The 23,810-nt window shown below is 41.0% G+C and overlaps 1 protein-coding gene across 1 annotated transcript; it reads right to left on the reverse strand.

Annotated features, from left to right (window-relative positions):
* Window positions 1-20,752: 20,752 nt before the first annotated feature.
* On the reverse strand, window positions 20,753-22,966 carry LOC133834827 (PTI1-like tyrosine-protein kinase At3g15890). Its single transcript, XM_062264580.1, has 4 exons — window positions 22,618-22,966; window positions 22,327-22,477; window positions 21,953-22,215; window positions 20,753-21,622 (listed from the first exon to the last, which is right to left on the reverse strand). The coding sequence occupies exons 1-4, from the start codon at window positions 22,683-22,685 to the stop codon at window positions 20,968-20,970; spliced, it is 1,137 nt and encodes a 378-aa protein (XP_062120564.1). The 5' UTR covers window positions 22,686-22,966; the 3' UTR covers window positions 20,753-20,967.
* Window positions 22,967-23,810: the final 844 nt, after the last annotated feature.

The following is a 23,810-nucleotide window of genomic DNA, read 5'->3' on the forward strand; positions in this document are numbered from 1 at the left end:
CATCAATATGTATATAAAAAGTATAGTTGGCACATAGTGCCCTCAAAACAGTCCAGAGAAACATGCAGATTAAGTTTTCCATTTTTCAAACATTTTATAAATATCAAAATTGGAATATGTTTATTGCATTCCAATACAAATAAAATACATCTAAGAAGCAAGTTGAGTCCCTACCTCTAGATACAATCATTTGATAATTCTCTGAGATGCTCCTGAGCTTAATGATGATCCTTGTGCGATTAATCCAATTAAAATATCACGTTTTTCCTATGTGCATCAAATGAGTACACAATTTTCATCATTGCATTCCTTATTAAAAATTGTGTTCAACGACATATAATATGATTATATTCAAAATTTCATGTTCTGGAACCCCACCCAAGCAGTGCACAGTAGCGGTTGGTGACTGTGAGCGGTCCATTGACAATGTTGACAAAGACAGACGTGGCATATATCAAAACAATCATCTAGGTGAGTACATCACAGATGTGAAACCTGTTTGCCCAAATAGCCATCAGTGTTGCCTAATAACGCTTCCAAAGGGGCGGAGATACCCAAAATCTCGTTGGAGAAAAATGTCGAGTTGACCAGAATGACTTAGTGGGTGACGTTCCCCTCTTCATGCTGGTTCCAATGGTACCAACCATTCACCGAGGGGTGGTTGAGGTTGGCTAGGAAATGTATTAAAAGTTTGAATGGTGAAACTTTGACTGGCGACTCCTGGAAAACGACAGTGAGTGAGAGGTTGTTCCTTCGTTGTTGACTTCGTCGATAGCTGTTGAGCACTTCTGGGCGGCGCGTGGCAGCAGATGGTGGTCAGAAAATGGTCATCCATTGCATCTTCCATGGCTGTCGAGGAGAAGAAAATAAAAAGAAAGAAAGAAAGAAAGAAGAAGAAGAAGAAGAAAGGAATTGAGTGAGAGAGGTAGTGTCAGGGGAGAGAAAATAAAAAGAGATAAAAAAAAAGGGGGTCCCACCACTTAAAAAAAATAGTATAATGACCATAAAAAAATGATGGTTTTACATTCTTCCCTCCTTATAAAAATTTCGTCCCGAACTTTAGTAGTACTTCGTCACGAAGATAATCCAAACAGACAAGGACACTTCACAAAAGCATACACCTCATTCTCTAACTCCAACTCCCAAAGAATTCCCTCTTTTCTATGTTACCACCATTAGGCCCTAATTATTAGAATTTTCCATGTTCCTTTGCACATTTAACTCGTTTCTTAAAATTCTAAAAAGTTTTCTTCGTAAACCATATATTTCTGATGATGGACAACCTCTTATCCAATAAGGTGTGATGGGTATGGATTATACTTCCTCAACATTGACACATGGGAGTCATTGTGAATGTTCCCTAATTGTGATAGTAAATTCAACCAATAAATGATCTTCTTAACCCCTTCGATAACCTTGAAAGGTTCTATATACATCAGGGCTAGCTTAACCTTCACTCTAAACATTGTTACACCATACATGAGAGTAACTTTCCATAATAGATACTCACAAACCTCAATCTCTACTTCTCGTCGATGGAAATCAAGGTAACTATTCTGGTGACTTTGAACAACCTTATGTCCTTGTATGGTCTCGGTATCGCTTACTATGTTAGAAAAATTCTAATGTCCAACAGAAGGGAAATCTACATGGTCACCCACAAAGATTCTCATAGAAAGTCATGTTGTATAAAGATGATCAAGAAATATTGTTTCCAAGTACACTCCACTCACACTACTACAAAGAAGGCTTTTAACAACTTGCATTGCAAGCCCTAAAAATGTTTTTAGGGCTTGCAAGGAGCAAGTCCTCTATTTGAGAGCCTTAAAAAGTGAGTTTTTTAGGGCTCACATTGCGAGTACTAAAAGAATGTTTCTAGGACTCTCAATGAAGCAAGTTGGTTGCAAAATCTCCCGCCGGAGCTTCGACGATGATAGCGGTGCCACCACCCCATGGTGGTGGTTCGGTTCGATCCTTTAGTGATTTTTGAAGCCCAAAGCACAAGGAAGGCAGTAATTGTGGTCATTTCGCTCGGGGTGGCTCAAGGTGGTCAAAAACTGCCCAAAAAGTTTCAGAAACCCACATAGTCGCCGAACTTTGGAGGCTCCGTCAAGAGGGCTAGGGGGCGCGTGTGGCTAGGGGCTCACGGGGCTGGGGGTTTCGGGGGCCGGGGAAGACGCCTAGGTGGCGCGTGTAGGCGGGGGGTGGCCGAAGAGCTGCCATTCGTGGCTTGCAGCAATTTGTGAGAGAGAGAGAGAGAGAAATGGGGGAAGAGAGAGGGAGTACAAGGAAGAGAGAGAGAGATAATGAGCTGAGTGTTTTTCGTTTCTAACCTGATTTAATATATAATAAAAATTTTGTTAAAAAAAATTATTCAAACTTTTAGGACACACATAAATTTTTAGGGCTCGTACTGTGTGTCCTAAAATAAACTCTTTAAGGACTCTTAATGAGTTTCCTAAAAAGTCTCGGAACTTTTGTTAAAAAAAATTAAACTTTTAGGATACACATCAATTTTTAGTGCTCTCACCGCGTGTCCTAAAATAAATTCTTTAAGGACTTTGAATGAGTGTCCTAAAAAGTCCAAGAGCTGTTTTTAGGGCTTGGATCTAGGTGAGTGCCCTAAATTTTTTTCCTAAAAGCATGTTTTTGTAGTATTGTCACCACATGTGATTCCAAGTAACTTCAAAATTCCAAGATACAAGAATGAAGCATGTCTTCTCAGACTATCCAACAATCTAAGGATGTGAAAAATACTTACTTCCAACTCAATCTTTAAATCTTTCTACAATGCTCACCAAAATCTTGATGGGAAACGAGTATCTCAATCTGATGCTCAAGGATATCTATTGTAAACGAATACACTGTCCGTGTATAGTCGAGTAAATAGTAAGTTTTTTTTCAACTTAGTGAATGAGTCATCAATCATCCAACAACATCATACCTTAAAAGCATCAAGGAAAACCATTCACAAAATTTGTGGTGAACTTGTCTCATTTAAATTCCATTTTAAGCAATGGCTTAAGCAAGCTCGAGTATCTCTAGTGCATAGCCTTAACCGGTTGGCACCCAAATACTTAGTAACAAAGTTGGCTATACTTCATGCCTGCCTACTGGTTTCGTCTCTTCAAGTCTTAGTACATCTTTATACTTTCAGCATGTACGACAAACTCTTATGACCTTGATCATAGCAGGGTCTTTCGAATTATGAATATATGCAACAACCAATCATCCATTATGGAATAAATACCTTTTGCCATTTATCGTCTATCCATCTAAATGCTTGCCAATTTCGATTCGATTCCAAAAAGTCTCAATTCCTTATCTCGCCAGTGACAATGTCTAACTTGCTTAAATAGCATTGTTGCAATCACTACGTATTAGACATAAGCTATCTCTTCTAACTTATAGTACTGCAAGTTATAATATTCCACTGTATTGTTCTCTTTTAGTTCTTAAGAGCCAAAAATTCCAAAGTACTATGATATTTTCACCTTAATATATCTGACACCATATTCGCTTTCACCCAGCTAATACTATGGGGATGAAATCATAACCTTTCAAGTACCCTACCCATCTTTTTATCCCATCTTTAAGTCTCTTTTAGTGAAGAGGTACTTCATATTTATACGGTTGATAATAGGTCTCAAACTTCATCCCATATAAGTAATGTCTCAAACCATTTAAGGCAAAAGTGATACCTACAAGCTCTCAATCGTGCATGAGCAATTCTTTTCATGGGACTTCAATTGGTGTGTAACATAAACAAAAAATCTTACTACATTGAACAAGTATCTCCCAAAGACACACCATAATAACTTGTGACAATGCATCACTATTAGGAATAGTTGTTACACATGCGGTACCCAACCTTTTATCTAATTCCTTGATAGGTTTACTTTTCACAACTTTCATCCCACACCACTCAATATCCTGCCTTGTCAAGTTTTCTTAACGACATAACAACTCTCGTGAACTTTCAACAAACTGATGATAGTGACCCTCTATCCGAACTATCAATGGATATTGACCACACTCTTTGATTAATAGTTCTATTGCAAGATAGATCTAGCCTTGCATGATCAACAACAATATCTTCCTAAAAGATTACATGTTCAAAGAATTTAATCTCGATAATCCTAAAGTCACACTTTCTTTCTTGGCATATAAATTATATTTCATCAAGTTCTGCAACACTCCTTCAAAATATCCAATGTGTTCCTCACACCTCTCAAGATACAACGTATATCCTTAATGAGCACCAATACAAACCTATCCCAAAAGGTCTGAAATCTTTACTCATAAGAACCATGAACAACGTAGAGTGTTATTCGATTCATACACCTTCACCAAAACTAAAGTTGATCAATCTTAACGATTCCAAAAGCATTTTTAAGGGCATCATCCTTTTAATAATAATTTTATTCCTAATGAAATCCTTATCCAATAATCCCTATGGTTGATCCATCAGCTTAGTTAAATTTTGTGGTAATATACAGTTAGCTGCACTTGAAGTTTATTGAGCTTAGGGAATCAAATCAACGCAAATTCAACCTTCCAAATCAGGTGGTATTTCTAGCTAATCATCTGTATCACATCTGTATTTCAATCCACCACCGATGTCCGGGGAACTAATATGGAGTCTGAGACTCTCTCTCATTTGCATATAAACTCCCACAGTGCTGCAAGTTCTTCTTCCCACCTAAACATGCATTTCAAAAATAGGATTTTGCTTTGCAGCACTCGCATTGGCTCAATGGACGATGAATTCATCGCTTGATAATAAAATAGTCCTTCACGTACTCAAGAGATCAACTATGGTTTGTTACATCCACTACCAACCCATACCAAATATTATATCCATTTGTATGAAGGGCAATGCTCATAGATTTTGTCATAACTTGCGCCACTTCAACACAATTCAACCTCCACCAACAACTGGTGAGAACCTAACTATGTGCTTCAATAAGTACACTTATTTTCATGTTGGAAAAAGGGTTTCTCTTCTCGACTCGACTTGCTAATAACAAACAAGGTGTGAATGAATGAGATGCACCAACATCAAATAATACATTTATTCCCGAGTGTGAGATAATTATCATATATACCACAACTCCCTGGCTTGCACCTCCACACACATCCTCATTAGCAATAGCGTAGGATTGAACAAAAATAAACATTTATTTTCTTTAATCAGGTTAACTAGAGCTCACACTAGAACCTCTTTTAAAAGTTTACTTCTTTGGCTCTCTATAGCCACACCAGTTTATAACTTGGTGAGTAACTTAAATGAAACTAAAGTTCAGTATTAGTAGGACACCCAATCAATGATGGGAACTCCTGCTGGTGATGTGGGGTATTTCTTTTCTTATGGTCTTGCTAACCGCAACCAAAACAACAATGTTGGAAAATAGGAGCCGTCCTAGGAGGCCAAATATTTATACCAATTTCCAAAGTTTTAGACTTTAACCATTTTGTCGCCCTTAAATCTCCTTGGTCATCTTGCAATTTATCCTCCATCAAGCGTCAATTTCATATTTTTTTTAAACTCATTTTAACGAGTTTCAATATGAAACATTGCCAACTTGTCTATAAGAAGGATGGTTCTACATCAGCATCGCGAGCATAAATAGACAATTCCTCCATGCCTTTGGTACAATCATCCACCTCCTTGGTATCCCAACATTACACTCATTCTTTGGTCGCTGCGAATCAACAAAGATAACTCAATACCCAACTTGCATTCCAAAACTAACAATTTTTCCTACTTGTCATAAGCATCTACAAGTCACTAGGGTCTTATCCCTCATGAGTGTATGACATCCAAAGTTTTCAAAAGGCTTAGAGGCAATGGTACTTGCGACTGACATCACCTTAGTCTATAATTCTATAGCTAATAATTTAGTGAGGAATATATACTTTCTATATACACAACTTTTCTCATATAAAAATATTTTATTTTAAAACTAAATTTAAAATATTTGGTGACACACTCCAAGGTATTTAAACCAAGTGCTTTGATACCATTTTTCTGTCATGACCCGAGCCCTAGGAATTGGCAGATGTGTAATATCCATAACTTGGGTGGTCAAATGTCAAACTTTGACCCTTGTTGGAAAATAACCTTTATAAATGATCCTTTAGTTTATACTAAATAGTATCATAATTATAAGTCCAAAATAATGGAATAACTCCTATAATTATATAGAAAAATATTAGTGATAAAAGCATGATCATCTATCATTATATATAAAACAATAATATTCCCACAATTATGTAATCACCAAATAGTTATATTTAATAAGTGAAAAATCATAAAAATATACTTGGCATCCGTAATTCCTCAAACTAAATAGCATGGATAAAATCCAACATAATATACCTTAATAGAATCAGAAATAATTCACAAGTCATACACTTCGCCTTGAACCTGAATCCTTAAAGAAAACTGTTGACCCAAGATTTGGCCAACTGACACGGAGTCAAAACGTGATTGATATGGACGAATGTATAAAGAAGAACGCAATGACAAAAGTAAAGAAGACACAATAATTTATAGTGGTTCGGCCCCAGGATTTGGTAATGACCTACGTCCACTTAGAATAATATTGCTGTAAAATCAGAAGGATGATCAAGGAACCAGGGTTCAATGAGTTTCACCTTCTTCTCAAGAACAATACAAATTTACTTGGAAAATTACTATATTTTTTAATGACTAAAAAGTGAGTGAAGTTCTCTCCTTTGAGCTATCTCTTGCTATTTATAGGCTCAAGGAGGGTTATAAAAGATTGTTACAGATATTCTTTCCCTGAATAATCGGGTATCCAGAAGATTGTATGAGATAAATTCGGGATTCATAAAGATCTTCCCATACATGTTGCCTTGTATGCGGAACTACCGACCAGACTGGTCGCGGGTAAGACAGGCTTGCCTTGCTTCTACTGTGTCTCCTGATCGATACTCTAGCAGACGCTTCCAGGTATCAGACACGTGTCGAGAGATTAATTGCCACGTCACCAATGCTAATTTATTGGATAACATTTGCCCCCCAAAGTTTATTTACTACGAACAGTAAATAAACTTTGAACGAACGACTCTTCGGTAACCCTTCCTGACGTGTCAGAACCCTTCGTGTGCTCTCGAGAAAAGCAACCCACTTCTGTCTAATCATGCCTTTTCAGTTCCCCAGAAACGATTTTGACGGCCATCACGTTCCCCCATACCTTGAAAAAGGAAAAATAATGATTATACTTTTTTAATATCGGAGACAAACTTATATAAGACCGTCGAAGCCTCTTCCTTCTTTTTACGCACGCCATTATCTTTGCAGAAAACCCTAAAAACCGAAGCTTTCATCATCTCCAGAGACCGTTTTCCTGCACTTCCAAGACTCAGACCGCAGACTCTTTAATCTCCGAAGACCTTTCTTCCGCATTCACGATCACTTTTCTTGGTGAGTTTTCAAAACCCCATGCTTTTAATTTCTCGTGATGCATGCTTCTGGTGGTATACTGTTTAAGTCTTTCTGTTTCTGGTTTAAAATGCTTATAGGCATAATGTTTTGTAGGCGTAGTAGAGTTACAAGTTAGTTTAAAAACCTAGGATCATGCTTTTTAGGACGTAAAACCGAAGTAACATTTCAATTTTTAAGCCAGTTGAAAAATAAATTTTTCCCGCCCTAAGGGGAGTTGAAAAAGCTTTTACAGAAAAACTTTTTACTTTCACCCTTTGATCCACTTTTCAAACTGTTCGTATAGAAAAACTAGCTTTTTGATAGAATGCTGTTGTATAAAAGCCTAACTTTTATACTCGACCAGAGTTATTCTATCAAGCTTTTTAGAGTTCTATTTCCTCACCTCCCCATTCTTCTGTTTGCAGACTTTAATGCCAGATTTGTGGGGAGGTGAAAGACCCATCGACGACGACCTTCTTGCCCAGCTGCTCGAGGGGGAAGAACAACCAGCTGTACGTGTCCACGAGATTCCTTTCTCGCGATCCTCTTCCAGACCACATCCTTCCTCTCCAATGGCCCGCTCCAAGTCTTCTAGCAAGAAAAGGCCCGAGTCTGAAAGCAACACTACTCCCCCTGCCCAGCCTGATTCGCAGGCTAGGGTTCCCTCGACCAGTGGTCGAGAAAATCTTGTTCCTGACCCTAATATCCAAACTAGGGCTCGTCCTCGTCATCGGAATCCGCCTGATGTCGAGTGGTATACTCCCCCAGCCAGTTCAGTGACCATCCGAATGGTTGCTAACTACTTCAGGAAATTCCCCCTCATGGGGGTAACCATTACACGTCCCACTGCAGTCCAGAGGGCTAACCGTCCAGGAGGGGCGAACAGCGCCTGGTCCCAGTATCACATTGAGGCGGGAGCTTATCTCCCTCTTCATCCTTTCTTTGTGGAGGTGGCCAATCATTTCAGCGTCGCTCCCTTCCAAATAACCCCAAACGGATACAGAATGCTGGCCGCACTCTATGTCCTGTACAAACTTAACAAATGGCCAGAACCTTCTCCTCACGAGGTCAACTATCTTTTTGACCTCAAGTCCAACCCATAGCACAACGGGACGGGCTTTTTCCATTTTTGCCACCAGGAGACCGGCCGGACGTTCTTGAGCGGTACAACCCATATATCAAACGTGGGGCACTACAACAAGGAGTACTTCTTTACTCCGGACATAACCAGTGACAACTTGGCCTTTGCGAGAGGAGGTATAAATTTTTCTTCGTCTGGTCGATGCTTTAACATAAAGTGTTTCCTTTCATCTTTTCTTAAACTTAATCTGTTTTTCAGGCCCTTGGTTACGTCCGACCCCAACACCAAGCATGGTGTCGAGGTCTAACACTCTGGCCAGGATGTCTGATGCAGCAAAATGTGTCAAGACCCTGACACTCGAAAAGAACTTGAGGTCGTTTGGCCTCCTGGCTCCTCGCCATGAAAATAGAGGGCCCGTGGTGGGCGATGCCACTGCCGAGGGGGTTCCCGAGCAGCAACCTCCTGTGCCTCCTCCTAGGACGAGTCCAACAGGAGTTACAATCAGGGAACCCACGGGTAGCCCTTCCGCAGAAAGGCCTTCTGCTCCCCAAGGCAAGGGGAAAGAAAAGGCCAAAGAACCCATTGTTGACTTGGGAGAATCTTCCGACGATAATGGTAAAGTTATTTCGCTTTTAAATGGTTTACCGATTCCCTGTCACTTGTTTGACGGGGATGGTAACTTTACATATGCTCCAAACTTAGGATCAGACTTCTTCATGCCAGATAATGAGTATATGACTAATAGAGTCAGTAGTGTAGTGACCAGTAGTTGTAGCTCGGGTATTTACTTTGTTACCTCCTTTCAATTGTCTAACTTACTCTCACCTGCCTCTTTTTTATAAACTTGCTATGTTTATCTTCATGCAGATATGTCAACTCCCAACATTTTCGACATGTATTAGGCTGAGGAGGAAGAGGAAGTTCCTCAACTCCAACGGAAGCCTAAGAAGAGAACTGGTGAATCCAGTCAAGGCCCTCCAGCCAAGAAGGGTCGACCAGAAGATCCTCCTCAGGGTACGCCTACGAGGCAAAGTCCTGCGCTGACTGGGCGAACTCCTACTCCTCCTCTAGCTCCTTCTGAACAGCAAACTACTCCTGTTCAGCCGAATCCTCCAGCTGCGCCTGCCAGGGAGCATCTTTCTCGTGAAGAGGCTCATGGGGCCAGACTCATGAGCCATGCCATCCGATCTGTCAGGGACCGCCTCGATCACATTGGCAAAGGCGAGTGTGTTAGGGCCGCAATGGTTCAAGCTGAAGAGCTGCCAGTCGACCAGATCATGAACAGGGCTTTGAACGAAATCTCCAGCGTAAGTGTTTCTTTATTCTTCGAGTCTTTAGTTTTTTAGTCCTCGTGATAAGTTCTAACTCCTTTTTCTTTGCGCACAGGCCTTACTTTCTGCCATTACTGCCCGTACCCGAGCCCAGGCTTACCTCGAGCAAGCCGAGGCAAAAGCCATCGAGAGGTATCAGGTGAAGGCGGCCGAGGAGCTTTCCGCTGCTGAGGCTAAGCATGCCAAGCAGTTGGAGGCAGTGGTCCGAGAGAGGGATGCAGCGGTGACTAAGCTGTCCGAGGCTGAAGCTGCGAAGGAAGCAGCGGTCAATTTGAGGCAAGAGTACTGGGAGTTCAACAAAACCCATCTCTGTGAAATCAAACATCTGGGGGAGATACTCAAGACCAAGGATAAGGCTATTCTCTCCCTCGAGGGCAAAGTGAAGCAGTTGGAGCTTGACAACTCCAAGAATCTGGAAAAGTACAAGAGGACAACACTCCGATGTTTCTACAATTTTTGGAAACACAATCAGGGTGCTGACTTTAGCTATCTTTCAGAGGAAGTCAGAACTGCGGAGCTGGCTCGATGTGCTGCCCAACTGGCCGAAGAGGAGGCAAGAGCTGCGACCCCTGCAACTCCAAGCGTCGTTGGTTTAGAAGAAGAAGATGCTGTTGAGGACGTGACTAACCAGGATGCTGCCCAGGATCCTCCAGCCCCGAATGCCTCTTGAATTCTTCTCATTTGTTTTTTCTTCTTTTTTGGATATACGACCCAAGGGTCGTGATGTAAAGACAGTAGTTTCTTTTTTAAACTTTGCTGTACAGGTAGGAAATCTTTTTACTTTGAACAGTTACACCCAAGCTTAAATCTTGATGTTATAGTATTTATAACATTTGTCCGTATGACCAAACTTAGCATAGTACTTTGGCATGATTTAACAAAACACAAATTTTGAAAAATACTCTAAGTACTGTAGCATGCTTTCACTTATTTTGTTCATGTGTTTACATACCTTGAGAAGTATGCTTTGCTATCGATGTGCCTTATATGCCCCCCAAGTGATCGAGGAGCTTTAGGTCCTTGGTCACTTGCCCTGACCATAACATGCTCGAACGTTCCTGTTCGTAGTGAAACTGATACTTGTAATACAGCAAAACAACACACGTAATGAACAAATACTTGTAAATATAAATTAACAAAGGTTGGCAAGAATGACTGGCTGAGCACAGTCCCTTATAATCTCGTATTAAAAATGGACTAAACATGTCTTTACGAGTGATTCTGAAATAGAATCTTACATATACGAGCAGTTAGCCATACAGCGTGGCTAACCCTCTTTGCAAAACTTGTAAAAATTAAAAAGAGAAATTTAAACAAGCCAGTCCTTTAAGAAGGGCTGTTCATTGATAATACTTGCACAGGTGTTCTCCATTCCAATAGCGCGGAATGAGATCTCCGTTTAAGCGTGCAAGTTTGTAGGTGCTTGGGTGAAGGACTTCTCCGATCTGGTAAGGTCCTTCTCAGTTAGGTCCGAGCACTCCAGTAGTGGGGTCGCGGGTATTTAAGAAAACCCGTCGTAGCACCAAATCTTCGACGTTGAATTTTCTTTCTTTAACTTTGGAGTTAAAGTACCGGGCGACTTTTTGCTGGTGGGCAGCAACTCGGAGTTGAGATTTTTCTCGAATCTCGTCGATCGAGTCTAGGGACTCCATCATCAGCTGGCTGTTTACGTCCTGGTCGTAAGTCAAACGCCGATGTGAGGGGGGATCTAACTCGACAGGTAGCATGGCTTCATATCCGTAGACTAGGGAAAATGGGGTATGCCCTGTTGCTGTTCGGTGGGATGTTCTATACGACCAGAGGACTTCAGGCAATTGTTCTGGCCACGCTCCTTTGGCTTCTTCAAGTCTTTTCTTCAGGGTGTCCTTAAGAGTTTTGTGCACGGCTTCGACTTGCGCATTCGCTTGGGGATGTGCGACTGAAGAAAAACTTTTAATGACTCCATGCCTTTCGCAGAAATCGGTTAATAAATCACTGTCAAATTGGGTCCCGTTGTTTGAAACTATCTTCCTGGGCAATCCATACCGGCATACAATGTTCTTGATAACAAAGTCGAGAACTTTCTTGGTCGTGATGGTTGCGAGTGGTTCAGCTTCGGCCCATTTTGTGAAGTAATCGACTGCCACGACTGCGTACTTTACTCCTCATTTCCCTGTTGGCAAGGATCCAATCAAATCTATCCCCCACAATGCGAAGGGCCATGGGCTCTGCATCTGTTTTAGTTCATTTGGAGCTGCTCGTGGGATTTTGGAGAACCTCTGGCATTTGTCGCATCTTCGTACATACTCCATCGAATCCTCATTCATTGTTGGCCAGAAGTAACCTTGTCTTAGAATCTTCTTTGTCAAACTCTGCCCCCCAGCATGATCTCCGCAGAATCCTTCATGCACCTCCCTCATGAGCTCCTTAGCTTTTTCTAGTGTAATGCACCTGAGCAGTGGCATCGAATATCCTCTTCGATACATAACGCCATCGACCAGTATGTACCTAGCGGATCACCTTTGCAAAGTTCTGGCTTTATTTCTATCTGTTGGTAGTGCGCCATTTGACAGATACTCCAAGTAAGGCGCCATCCATGTATCTTCCATTCGAATTTCCATACTGGACTCAGTTGCTTGTATACTTGGCTTGCTTAATCTTTCCACTAGCACAATGTTCAAAGTGTCAGCATCCTTTCCGCTCGCGAGTTTAGCTAAGGCGTCTGCATTCGAATTCTGGTCTCGCGAGATTTGCTGGAGGGTGTACTTTGTAAACTGGGCTAGCAAATCCTTCGTTTTATTCAGGTAGGCCATCATCTTTAATCCTCGCGCTTGATATTCTCCTAGGATTTAATTTACGACTAGGTTAGAGTCACTGTAAATATCAAGCGTCTTTATGTTCATATCTTTGGCCATTCTCAATCCAGCTAGGAGTGCTTCGTATTCCGCTTCATTGTTTGATGCTGCAAAGTCGAACCTGATCGCGCAGTGAAATCGATGCCCTTCCGGCGTTATCAATATCACTCCCGCTCCAGCGTGGGATTCGTTGGATGAACCATCCGTGAATAGCTTCCACGAAGGAGTTTTGTCTTGAGGCATGGGCGCTTCAGGTTGTTCGCCCTGCTCACTGCCTGGGAGTTTGGTTAACTCCGTGACAAGATCGGCCAAAACTTGTCCTTTTATTGCTGCCCGTGGCGAATAAGTTACATCGAACTGTCCTAATTCAACTACCCATTTCAATAATCTTCCAGCTGCCTCAGGTTTTTGGAGGACCTGCCGAAGGGGCTGGTCGGTTAGAACCATGATAGGATGGGCTTGGAAGTAAGGACGCAACTTCCTGGAGGCCAGAATTAAGCAATATGCTAATCTTTCGATTGGTGGATATCTTAATTCTGCACCGATCAACCTTTTGCTGACATAATAGACTGCTTTCTGTACGCCTTCTTCCTCCCGTACTAGTACCGCACTAGCAGCAACTTCGGTAATCGCCAGATAGATATACAAAGTTTCCCCTTCGATTGGTTTTGATAAGATGGGAGGTTGTGCCATATGAGTCTTTAAGGCCTGGAAGGCTTGTTCGCAGTCTCCCGTCCATTCAAACTTCTTATTCCCCTTGAGTAGATTGAAGAATGGGACGCACTTGTCAGTTGATTTCGAGATAAATCTACTCAGAGCTGCAATCCTCCCAGTTAAACTCTGTACATCCTTAATCTTCTCTGGCGACTTCATGTCGATCAGGGCTCTTATCTTGTCGGGGTTGGCCTCGATTCCTCTTGAATTTACTATAAAACCCGAAAACCTCCCTGATCCGACTCCAAAGGAACACTTGAGGGGATTCAACTTCATCCGATATTTGCTTAGCACGTTGAAGCACTCTTGTAGATCCCTCTCATGTCCTTCTGCCTTCTTAGACTTTACCAGCATGTCATCCACATATACTTCCATGTTTACACCGATCAGCTCCTTAAACATGTCGTTGACTTGCCGTTGGTAAGTCGCACCTGCGTTTTTCAGTCCGAAGGGAATTACCTTGTAACAGTACAAGCCCATATCGGTCCGAAAGCTGGTGTGATCCTCGTCAAGGGGATGCATGCTGATCTTGTTGTAGCCTAAATATGCATCCATGAACGAGAGGATCTCGTGTCCTGCAGTTGCATCGACCAGCTGGTCGATCCTGGGAAGCGGGAAGCAGTCCTTTGGGCAGGCTTTATTGAGGTCCGTAAAATCCACACAGGTCCGCCATTTGCCGTTAGGCTTGGGGACCAGCACCGGATTGGAGACCCACGACGGATAAAACGCTACCCTGATAAACCCGTTCTCCTTGAGCCTTTCGACTTCTTCTTTCAAGGCCCTTGATCTTTCTTTATCGAGCAGCCTTCTCTTTTGTTGCATGGGTGGAAAGGTTTTATCTATGTTTAGGACATGGCTGATTACTGCAGGATCTATTCCAACCATGTCTTTGTGCATCCAGGCGAAAACCTCCTGGTTCTTTTGCAAGAATTCCACCAATGCTAGCTTTATATTAGGCTCTAAGTTTTTTCCAACCTTTACGACTCTGGTTGGGTCTTTTTCGTCGAGTTGGACCTCCTCCAGGTCCTCGACGGGTCCAACATTTTCTTCAAAATCCCCAAAGCGAGGATCCAAATCTCCATCCTCACTTTGGGCAACACCCTATTTGGTGACTTCACCACCGGATTGAGCTTGCGTGCCTATTGCCATCTGCAATCGATCTGGGGTAGTACTCCTCGATGTCCCACTTTTCGCCTTTGTGACTGAGGCGTTGTAGCACTCCCTGGCTTCCCTTTGGTTTCCTAAGACGCGTCCTACCCCCGCGTCCGTCGGGAATTTCATGGCTAGGTGCCACATAGAGATGACGGCCCGTAGATCAACTAGTATGGGCCTTCCAATAATGGTGTTGTACGCCGAAGGGCAATCGACCACTACAAAAGTGGTGAGTAATGTCCTTGTTGCGGGCGCTGTACCCGTCATTACTGGAAGCTTGATCATTCTGGCAGGGGCGAGTCCTTCTTCAGAGAAGCCGTATATGGTTTGATTGCAGGGCTCCAAGTCTTTTACGGACAACTTCATGCGCTCCAGTGTTGATTTATACAGGATGTTCACTGAACTTCCTGTATCGACCAATACCCTTTTTACCATCATATTGCCCATTTGGATGTCCACGACCTGCGGATCGGAATGTGGGAACCGGACGTGTTGGGAGTCGCTATCAGAGAAGGTTATCTCACCCTTCTCTGAGCGAGCCTTTTTCTGTGCACGGTCCTCCACAGTCATCATCTCGATGTCCTGGTCGTGACGTAGAGTTCGAGCGTATCGTTCTCTAGCCTTTCCGCTATTTCCCGCGAGGTTCGGGCCTCCACAGATGGTTAAGAGTGTTCTAGCCACGGGGGCAGGCTGTAATGGGGGCGAGCGTGGGCGTGTAGACGCCTGCTCGTTGCCACCTGGAGCCTCTCGTTGGGAAGTTCTCGAGGCCCGTACGTATGTTCTCAAGTGCCCTTGTCTAATAAGGAACTCGATTTCGTCTTTTAACTGGTTGCATTCGTTAGTGTAGTGTCCGTAGTCGTTATGGTAACGACAGAACTTGGTGGTGTCTCTTTTCGAAATGTCTTTTCGAATGGGTCCCAGTTTTTTGTAAGGCACACTAGAGCTTGTGGCCTGATAAACCTCTCCCCGAGACTCGACGAGGGCAGTGTAGTTAGTGAACCTAGGTTCATAACGATTACCCTTGGCTCGTTTGTTGTCGGAGGTGGAAGGCTCGTTATACGGCCGTTTCCCACCATTTTTGCCATTACTGTTGCCGTTTCCGTGGCCTTTGTCGTTGCCATTAGGTTTCGAACCATGGGCGGCTTTGGCAGGTTCGGCGGCCTTCTTACCCTTGTTTGAGGGTTTTCCTTCGTCAGCAATGGCTTCCTCGAGCTTGATGTATCGATCAGCTCGATCCAGGAACTCCTAGTGTTTTAACTCCTTCCTTTCGGAGACTCTTCCAGAGGGGAGAACAACGTTTTACCCCTGCGGTAATGGCCATCATCTTGCCTTCGTCTCCTACTGTTTTTGCTTCAGCTGCCGCTCGCATAAAGCGCTGGACGTAATCCTTCACTGACTCTCCGTCCTGCTGGCGAATCTCGACCAGCTGGTTTGCTTCGGTTGGGTGCACACGACCCGCATAGAACTGTCCGTAGAACTCCCTTACGAACATTTCCCAAGAAACTATGCTTGAAGGGGGGAACTTAAAGAACCACTCCTGGGCCGCTTCAGAAAGTGTTGCAGGGAAGATCCTGCACCGAGCGTCTTCGGACACTTTTCTGAATGTCCATCTGAATCTCAAATTTATTCACATGCGAGACTGGGTCCCCATATCCATCAAAGTTCGGAAGCGTAGGCATTTTGAACTTGCTGGGTGTTTCGGCGTTAGCTATCCTCTGGACGAAAGGAGTACCCTTTCTCCTGTCGTGGTCGATATAGGAAGTTCTTCCTCCGACCAGCTGCTGCACTGCTTGATTGAGTGCGTCTATCTGAGCTTGCACTGCGGCAGGAATTGCGGTGGCCTTTGTGGCTGGGGGGATGTTCTCGCCGTGCCTTTCTCGACGATCGTTGAGTACATCTCTCAGGTCCTCTTCTCTTCTTCGCTGCTCGCTACCGCCGAGCCGGTTGAAGACATTATTTTGTCTGGGCTGCCCCCCAGCATCTTGTCTATTTGGCTGGTCACCTTGGGGTATTTGGCTCCTGCCTTTACCTCTTTCTCCATTCCTTCCACCAGCATTTCCCTTGCCTGAGTCGGCCTCATTGTACCCGTGGCCATCTCTGAACCGTGACTGGTTGTGGTGAGACTGACTGTTCCCTCTATTCCCGTCTCTGGCAGAAATGCCCCGAGCGTTAGAGGGTGGCCTGCGCTGGTCGCGGTGTCCCCGTGCATCGTTATGCCGTGGGGGTCCACGGACTGCAGAGCCTAGCTCCGAGTCCCTCCTGTTACCAGGAGGGTAGTGGCCTCTGTTCGCTTGGTTTGGCCTGTCATTCTCATGGCGCCTAGGACTACGAGGCTGACGCTCGGTCCTATTCTGCCTTTGCTGCGGGGGATTACCCCGAGCAGCTTGGGATGGTGGATTTGCCTCAGGGTCCAACGGGACATCGTCATGGGGAGTCTGAGGCTGCTCGGGCCTTTGCGAACTTGAAGGCTGAACTGGTGGGCTAGGATTGGGACCCTTCTGGGGTGGACCATTCGTGGGTTGGTCAGGCTACGAGGCAGGTGCGGCCTGATTTCTAGCCAACAGCAAGGCTGCTTCGAGGGCGGCCATGGCTTCAGTCTGGCGGCGATCCACCTCCGCCTGTCTCTCGCTCAATTCTGCACGCTGTCAATCAATCTCCTGCTGTTGCCGCGCCATAACTTCTGCGGCAGTCTCTTGATTGGCCCTCAAACTAGCCAATTCTTCCTGCAACGCGCCCAGGGTGCTCTTCAGCGTCGCATCGTCCATTTCCTCCTCTTCAAAATCTAGTTGCGGCTCGTCTTCCGCCATCCTTGCAGGGGGAGGAGGAGGTGGTGGGTTCGACGGTGCAGCGGCAGTTGCCTGCCCAGTTTTCCTTCCCGCTTTCGCCATTGGTTTTCTTAACGGCAACAAATCAATTCTCTCAATGAAAGCACCAGAATGTTGACCCAAGATTTGGCCAACTGACACGGAGTCAAAACATGATTGATATGGACGAATGTATAGAGAAGAACGCAATGACAAAAGTAAAGAAGACACAATAATTTATAGTGGTTCGGCCCCAGGATTTGGTAATGACCTACGTCCACTTAGAATAATATTGCTGTAAAATCATAAGGATGATCAAGGAACCAGGGTTCAATGAGTTTCACCTTCTTCTCAAGAACAATACAAATTTACTTGGAAAATTACTATATTTTTGAATGACTAAAAAGTGAGTGAAGTTCTCTCCTTTGAGCTATCTCTTGCTATTTATAGGCTCAAGGAGGGTTATAAAAGATTGTTACAGATATTCTTCCCTGAATAATTGGGTATCCAGAAGATTGTATGAGATAAATTCGGGATTCATAAAGATCTTCCCATAAATGTTGCCTTGTATGCGGAACTACCGACCAGACTGGTCGTGGGTAAGACAGGCTTGCCTTGCTTCTACTGTGTCTCCTGATCGATACTCTAGCAGACGCTTCCAGGTATCAGACACGTGTCAAGAGATTAATTGCCACGTCACCAATGCTAATTTATTGGATAACAAAAACTATATTAGGCTAAACTAGAATTCGGACATTGGATCCCTATCCATCTTGGTATCCTTCAATCTCAAATTGAGCATTCTCCTAGAAGGGATAAATAAGGGTGACTTTATAAAGCCAAGTAGGAATACAACTATTCACAAAGGACCCACAGTTTTAATAAAAATCCTTGCATGGTTAGCTTTTAAAACAAAACATATAATCATCATTTGTAAAACAAAGATAGAGAGACCACACATAATCACAAGAGCATAGATCCACATGCACATCACACTGTCCACTAGATCCCTAGTTCCCGTTACTCACCATAGAAAACCGACATCCTAAACCGGATAGTCGGACCTGATAACCACCACAAGGGGGAGGCTCAGAACACTTCCTATATACATATGCTAGGTCTTTCCACCTACAGGTGAGTGGACACCTGATCTATCTATGATGACATAGAGACTAGGTCGTGAAACAACAACATGCATAAATCATGATCACTATGACTCTCAACAGCATAACCAAAAGCAGGTAAACATGAATAACAAGAAACATATTCCCTTTTCTTTTAGAAAATTTGGCAGAATAACGACTGCATTTGAATAAAACCCAAAAATTATAACCTGCATCAGTATATATATATAAAGTATAGTTGGCACATACTGCCAGAAAAACATACAGATTAAGTTTTCCATTTTTCAAACATTTTTAAAATATCAAAATTGGAATATGTTAAATGCACTCCAATACAAATAAAATAAGCTAAGAACCAAGTTGAGTCCCTGCCTCTAGAGACGATCAATTGATAATTATCTGAGACGCTCCCGAGCTTAACGATGATCCTAGTATGATTAATCTAATTAAAATATCACGTTTTTCCTACGTGCTTCAATTTAGTAAACGATTATCATCATTGCATTCCTTATTTCGTGTCCAATGACATATAATATGACTATATTTAAAATTTCAAGTTTTGGAACCCCATCCAAGCGGTGCACAGTAGCGGTTGGTGGAAGTGAGCGATGCACCGACAATGTCGACGAAGATAGGCGCGACATATATCAAAACGCTTCCCAAGGGGCATTGATACTCAAAATCTCGTCAGAGAAAAATGGCGAGTTGACCATAATGACTTTGTGGGTGACGTTCCCCTCTTCATGCTGGTTCTAATGGCACCAACCATCCACCGAGGGGTGACCGAGGTTGGCCGAGAACCTAGTTCAAAGTTTGAACGACGAAACTTTGACTAGCGACTCCGATAACATAATTGCGAGTGAGAGGCTGCCCCTTGGTGGTTGACTTCGTCGACAGCTGATGAGCACTTCTGGCTAGCGTGTGGCAGCATATGGTGGTTGGAAAAGGGTTACCCATGGTGTCTTCCATGGCTGTTGAGGAGAAAAGTAAAAAGAAAGAAGAAGAAGAAGAAAGGAGGAGAGAGAGAAGTAGTGTTAGGGGAGAGAAAAGAAAAAGATATAAAATAGTGGGTCCCACAACTTAAAAGAAATAGTATAATAATCATAAAAAATGTAGGTTTTACAATCATTGTGACCAAGGTAGTTTGTGCATTTACAAAAAAAATCTTAATTTTAATCACAATAAAATTTGTGACTAAATTATTTATAAAAAATTATCATTATATTCATCAATAAAAAAGTATTTGGGTAAAAGTATTTGTAAAAAAAATACAATTTGTGAATGTATTTAGGCACAACAAATTTTGTCATTATATATAATAGGGGCACAACTATGGTGGTGAATCAAATACCATATATAGTGCACGCTTTAGTTATCACACTTAGACAAGTTATAACCCCATTTTTTTTTAACAAGGATATGTTCATTGTAGTTAGTACACCAAACTCCCTACATGTTTTCAAAATTTTAAATAATTTAGGTTGCTGAAAATATATCCAAACAAAATATTACACGGGTAGTGGTATTGGATATTTGGAACCATGTTTTCGCCACATAAATTATTTAGAATTTTTCCAAAAATGTGCAGATGCTCGCTGTGATTATAATAAACACCATCATATAAAAAAACTCTCGAGTCATAACTTATCCATGTGTATAGAATTGTATAATTCATTACATTAGTGGATAAAAAGTGTACACCAATGTAACCTGGCGACCCTATAATAGGTTTGTCACTAATAAAATTATATTAGTAACAATATATGATAAAATACTACCATTTTGTGATAAAACATTTTTTTTATTGTCACTAAAATTGACATTTACTCACTAAAAAGTTAATAATGATAATATTTTTGTGGTACAATAATGGGTAGGTAACCATTTGGTACTCTGTGTTTTTGTAATGTATCATTTTGGTACCATCTGTTTTCAATAATGCTCATATGGTACCCTGTATTTTAAAACCGTACATATATGGTACCCTAAACTCAAATTTAATTAATAAAATTTTACCAATTTAATCAAACTGCTGTCAATTATGTAAGTTTCAAATTTAGATTTAATTATTTAATTACATATAACTGATAACAGTTTGATCATATTGACAAAATTTTATCTATCAAATTTGAGTCTAGGGTATCAAATATGCCTAATTTTAAAATACAGGTACCATATGAGCATTATTGAAAACAGAGGGTACCAAAATGATATTTTGCAAAATCATAGGGCACCAAATGAGTAAATTCCCTGCAATAATTGAAAAACAAGACAAAAAGTACTCGTGTAATTGGATCCATGTCCCGAGATTAATACATTTACATATGGATTGTATTAATCTCAACCGAACAAGATGATTTAAATCATCAAAATGAATAATATCTTAAAATTAAACAAGGGCTAAAACATTACATTCTAGTTTCACCAAGGCAAAGAGAGAGGAAAGAAGTACTAAAAAAAAATCAAAATCTAAATTATGACGACGACGATTTCCTTTGTGAAGTAGTCCTAGTCATTCTTGCACCGTAAAGTTCGATTCCATAACCTTCATAATCAATATCAGTTTTATCGGTCTCTTCGTGGTCGTCGTACCCGTCATCATCTATGTCCTTGATAGTTTTTTTCAACAAAACAAGAGTACTACTTCGCTTTAACCACTCCACCACTTTCAACATGCTTGGTCGATTATCAGGGCTGTTATCTGTGCATTTTATGGCGACTAAAACTACAGACTTAAGCTGATCGAGGTTGAATTTTCCTTTCAACCTTGGATCAGCTATATGATCAAAGTCACCCATTTGGAGATGAGGTGTAACCCATTGAACAATGTCACGCTTCACTCCTTTGGAGAGTTTCTCTAAGGGTTTTTTGCCACTTACAATTTCCAAGAGCAAGATTCCGAAGCTGTAAACATCACAACTCTCGGAGACTTTACCCCACATTGCATACTCGGGAGCTAAATAACCAAGTGTTCCTTTTACTCTAGTAGTCATATGAGTTATACCATCAGGGATTAGCTTTGCGAAACCAAAGTCAGCTACTTTTGGTTCGAAGTCATTGTCTAAAAGCACATTGCTTGCTTTTATATCTCGGTGAATTATGTGTGGGCTGACCTCGTGGTGCAAGTACCTAATTCATCATGATTTAAAATTCAAACACTATTATATATATATATGTTAAAATTATAAGTGGACCAGACTTATTATTTTTATAAGACTTTAAATTTTAGCAAGACACAGAGAAAACGGTCCAATATTTGGACTAGCTATATATCTCATGTTCAATATAAGTAGGTAGGTAGCGAAAAGCATCCATAACTGTTTCAAAAAGAATCTTTGAATGATTCACAAGAGTTTGGTTACCACTAAATTTTTTTAGGCAATTTAATATTATATATATGAGTTAACATAAATATAAATATATGTCTAGTTGATGATTATAAAATGTTTTTTTACTTACGCTAAACCATCGGCTGAACCAATGATGATATTCATTCTACGAGACCAATCAAGAAGACAATCGCCGGCGAGGCTTCCGTGCAAATGTGTAATCAAGTTATGATTAGGCATATAATCAAACACAATAAGCCTTTCCTCTCCTCCAGCATGGTATCCCCTCAGTCCTAACAAATTTTTGTGCCTCACTCCCCCAAGTATTTCTACTTCAACTGCAAATTCCATCTCTGCCTTTGATGTCATCGTCTTTAATCTTTTCACTGCTATCTGAGTTCCAAAAAGAAATACAAGTTAAAATTTTAATTTAAATTCTTTTAAATTAGTAAAAAGAGAGAAATTAATATGAAACAAAAAAAAAAGGATAGACATGATAATTGCCTCGACCCCTTTACTAGTTTGACCGTGAAAAACACTTCCAAAACCGCCTTCTCCGATCTTGTTATTTTCATGGAAATTGTTTGTCGCATGTACAAGCTCCTTGAGAGAGTATCTTTCCCAAGAGTAATCCCTATTAATACTACTGCTTTCCCTAAAATTTTGCAAGAAAAGAAAATAGAACCCAAAAAAGAAAAATGAGAAAGATCAAATACTTAACGTATATGAAATCAGAAATAATTAATCATATATATGTAGAGATCATGATCTAGGACATAAATTGATGAAGCATACCTGGTCTTTGATTCTTCTTTTTCAACATCAGAATCAACAGTAGTGCAGTAACAACAATTCCATGACATCTTTGTAGTGGAACAAATACCAATATTAAGAAGAAGAAACCAAAATAAAATAATACCCAAAAGAATAAATTGAGAAAGATGTTTATGGGAAGAAGCCTAAAAAGGTTAATAAAGCTAGAAAATAAATATTTCGGAAACTTCGAAGCTAAAGGAAATAGTCTTATGGTGAAGACAAGACCATTTTGGAAGTCGAGGAGTTTAGTTTTCAATTGTATGATAACATATTATTCTTAATATTAACATATGCTTAGGTTTGGGTGTTGTTCGTGGGCACCCCTCAAGCTGATGCATTCTAATATAGACATGTAGAGTACTTGTTATATGATGCTGATATTATTAAAAAATTAAATTTCATTGGAAACGTCACTTTTTAGAAGACCTTTCTTTAATTGTATTTTCTTAGAGAATATTTCATATGTCTATGTAGTATAGACTTGGACAAACAGCATCTACTATGATATGATATTTATTTATTTATTATTAGGATGAATATTTAATCTGAAAGTCACACATATGCCCTGCTATTATTATTGTGTGAAACATCAACCATTTAAGTTAGCCCAGTAGCCGTTAAATATGTGTGAAAAATCTAAATCAACTTGTATGATACGCGTGTAAGCAACAATTATCTTTACCCAAGCAATTAATTTTTTTTTTAAGTAGTAATTGAATAATTTAATAGGGTAAACGTACGTGTCATAAAAGAATTTCTCAGTCAGTATTGAAATTACTTTTGCAAATATATATGGGAGAGTTTTATAGTATAGCACTACTTTTGCACCTATGTGTAAGGGAATTGTGTTTTCAGCGTATAAATTGTAATACAATTTATTTATATAACGGTATACATTGAATCACTAAGGAAACCGCCAATTTTTGGAAAATTATTAATAATTTACTGTCGAAGATATAATTCAAACAATTGGTTACATGCATACTTTTTTTTTTATCTACGTGCAACTTGCTATTTTATAACCTAATTTTTAGTATCATAAATTATTCGAAATTTCCAGAAAACTAGTGGATGAACCTAGTAGGAATGTGGTCTTGATACAAAAGTTTGGAAAAATATATATGATTTGGTCTTGATTTGATTAGGTTTTATTTACATGTGAATGGAAGGAT

This window comes from Humulus lupulus, chromosome 5 (genome assembly GCF_963169125.1).
Source record: "Humulus lupulus chromosome 5, drHumLupu1.1, whole genome shotgun sequence".
NCBI classification, from domain to species: Eukaryota; Viridiplantae; Streptophyta; class Magnoliopsida; order Rosales; family Cannabaceae; genus Humulus; species Humulus lupulus.

Excerpts from the sequence above, each read along its gene's own strand:
- LOC133834827 (XM_062264580.1), bottom strand. The coding sequence starts at position 22,685 with ATGTCATGGAATTGTTGTTACTGCACTACTGTTGATTCTGATGTTGAA. Across the intron at positions 22,478-22,617 it reads AAAGAAGAATCAAAGACCAG|GGAAAGCAGTAGTATTAATA; the intron begins GTATGCTTCATC and ends GCAAAATTTTAG. Across the intron at positions 22,216-22,326 it reads AAACTAGTAAAGGGGTCGAG|ATAGCAGTGAAAAGATTAAA; the intron begins GCAATTATCATG and ends TTTGGAACTCAG.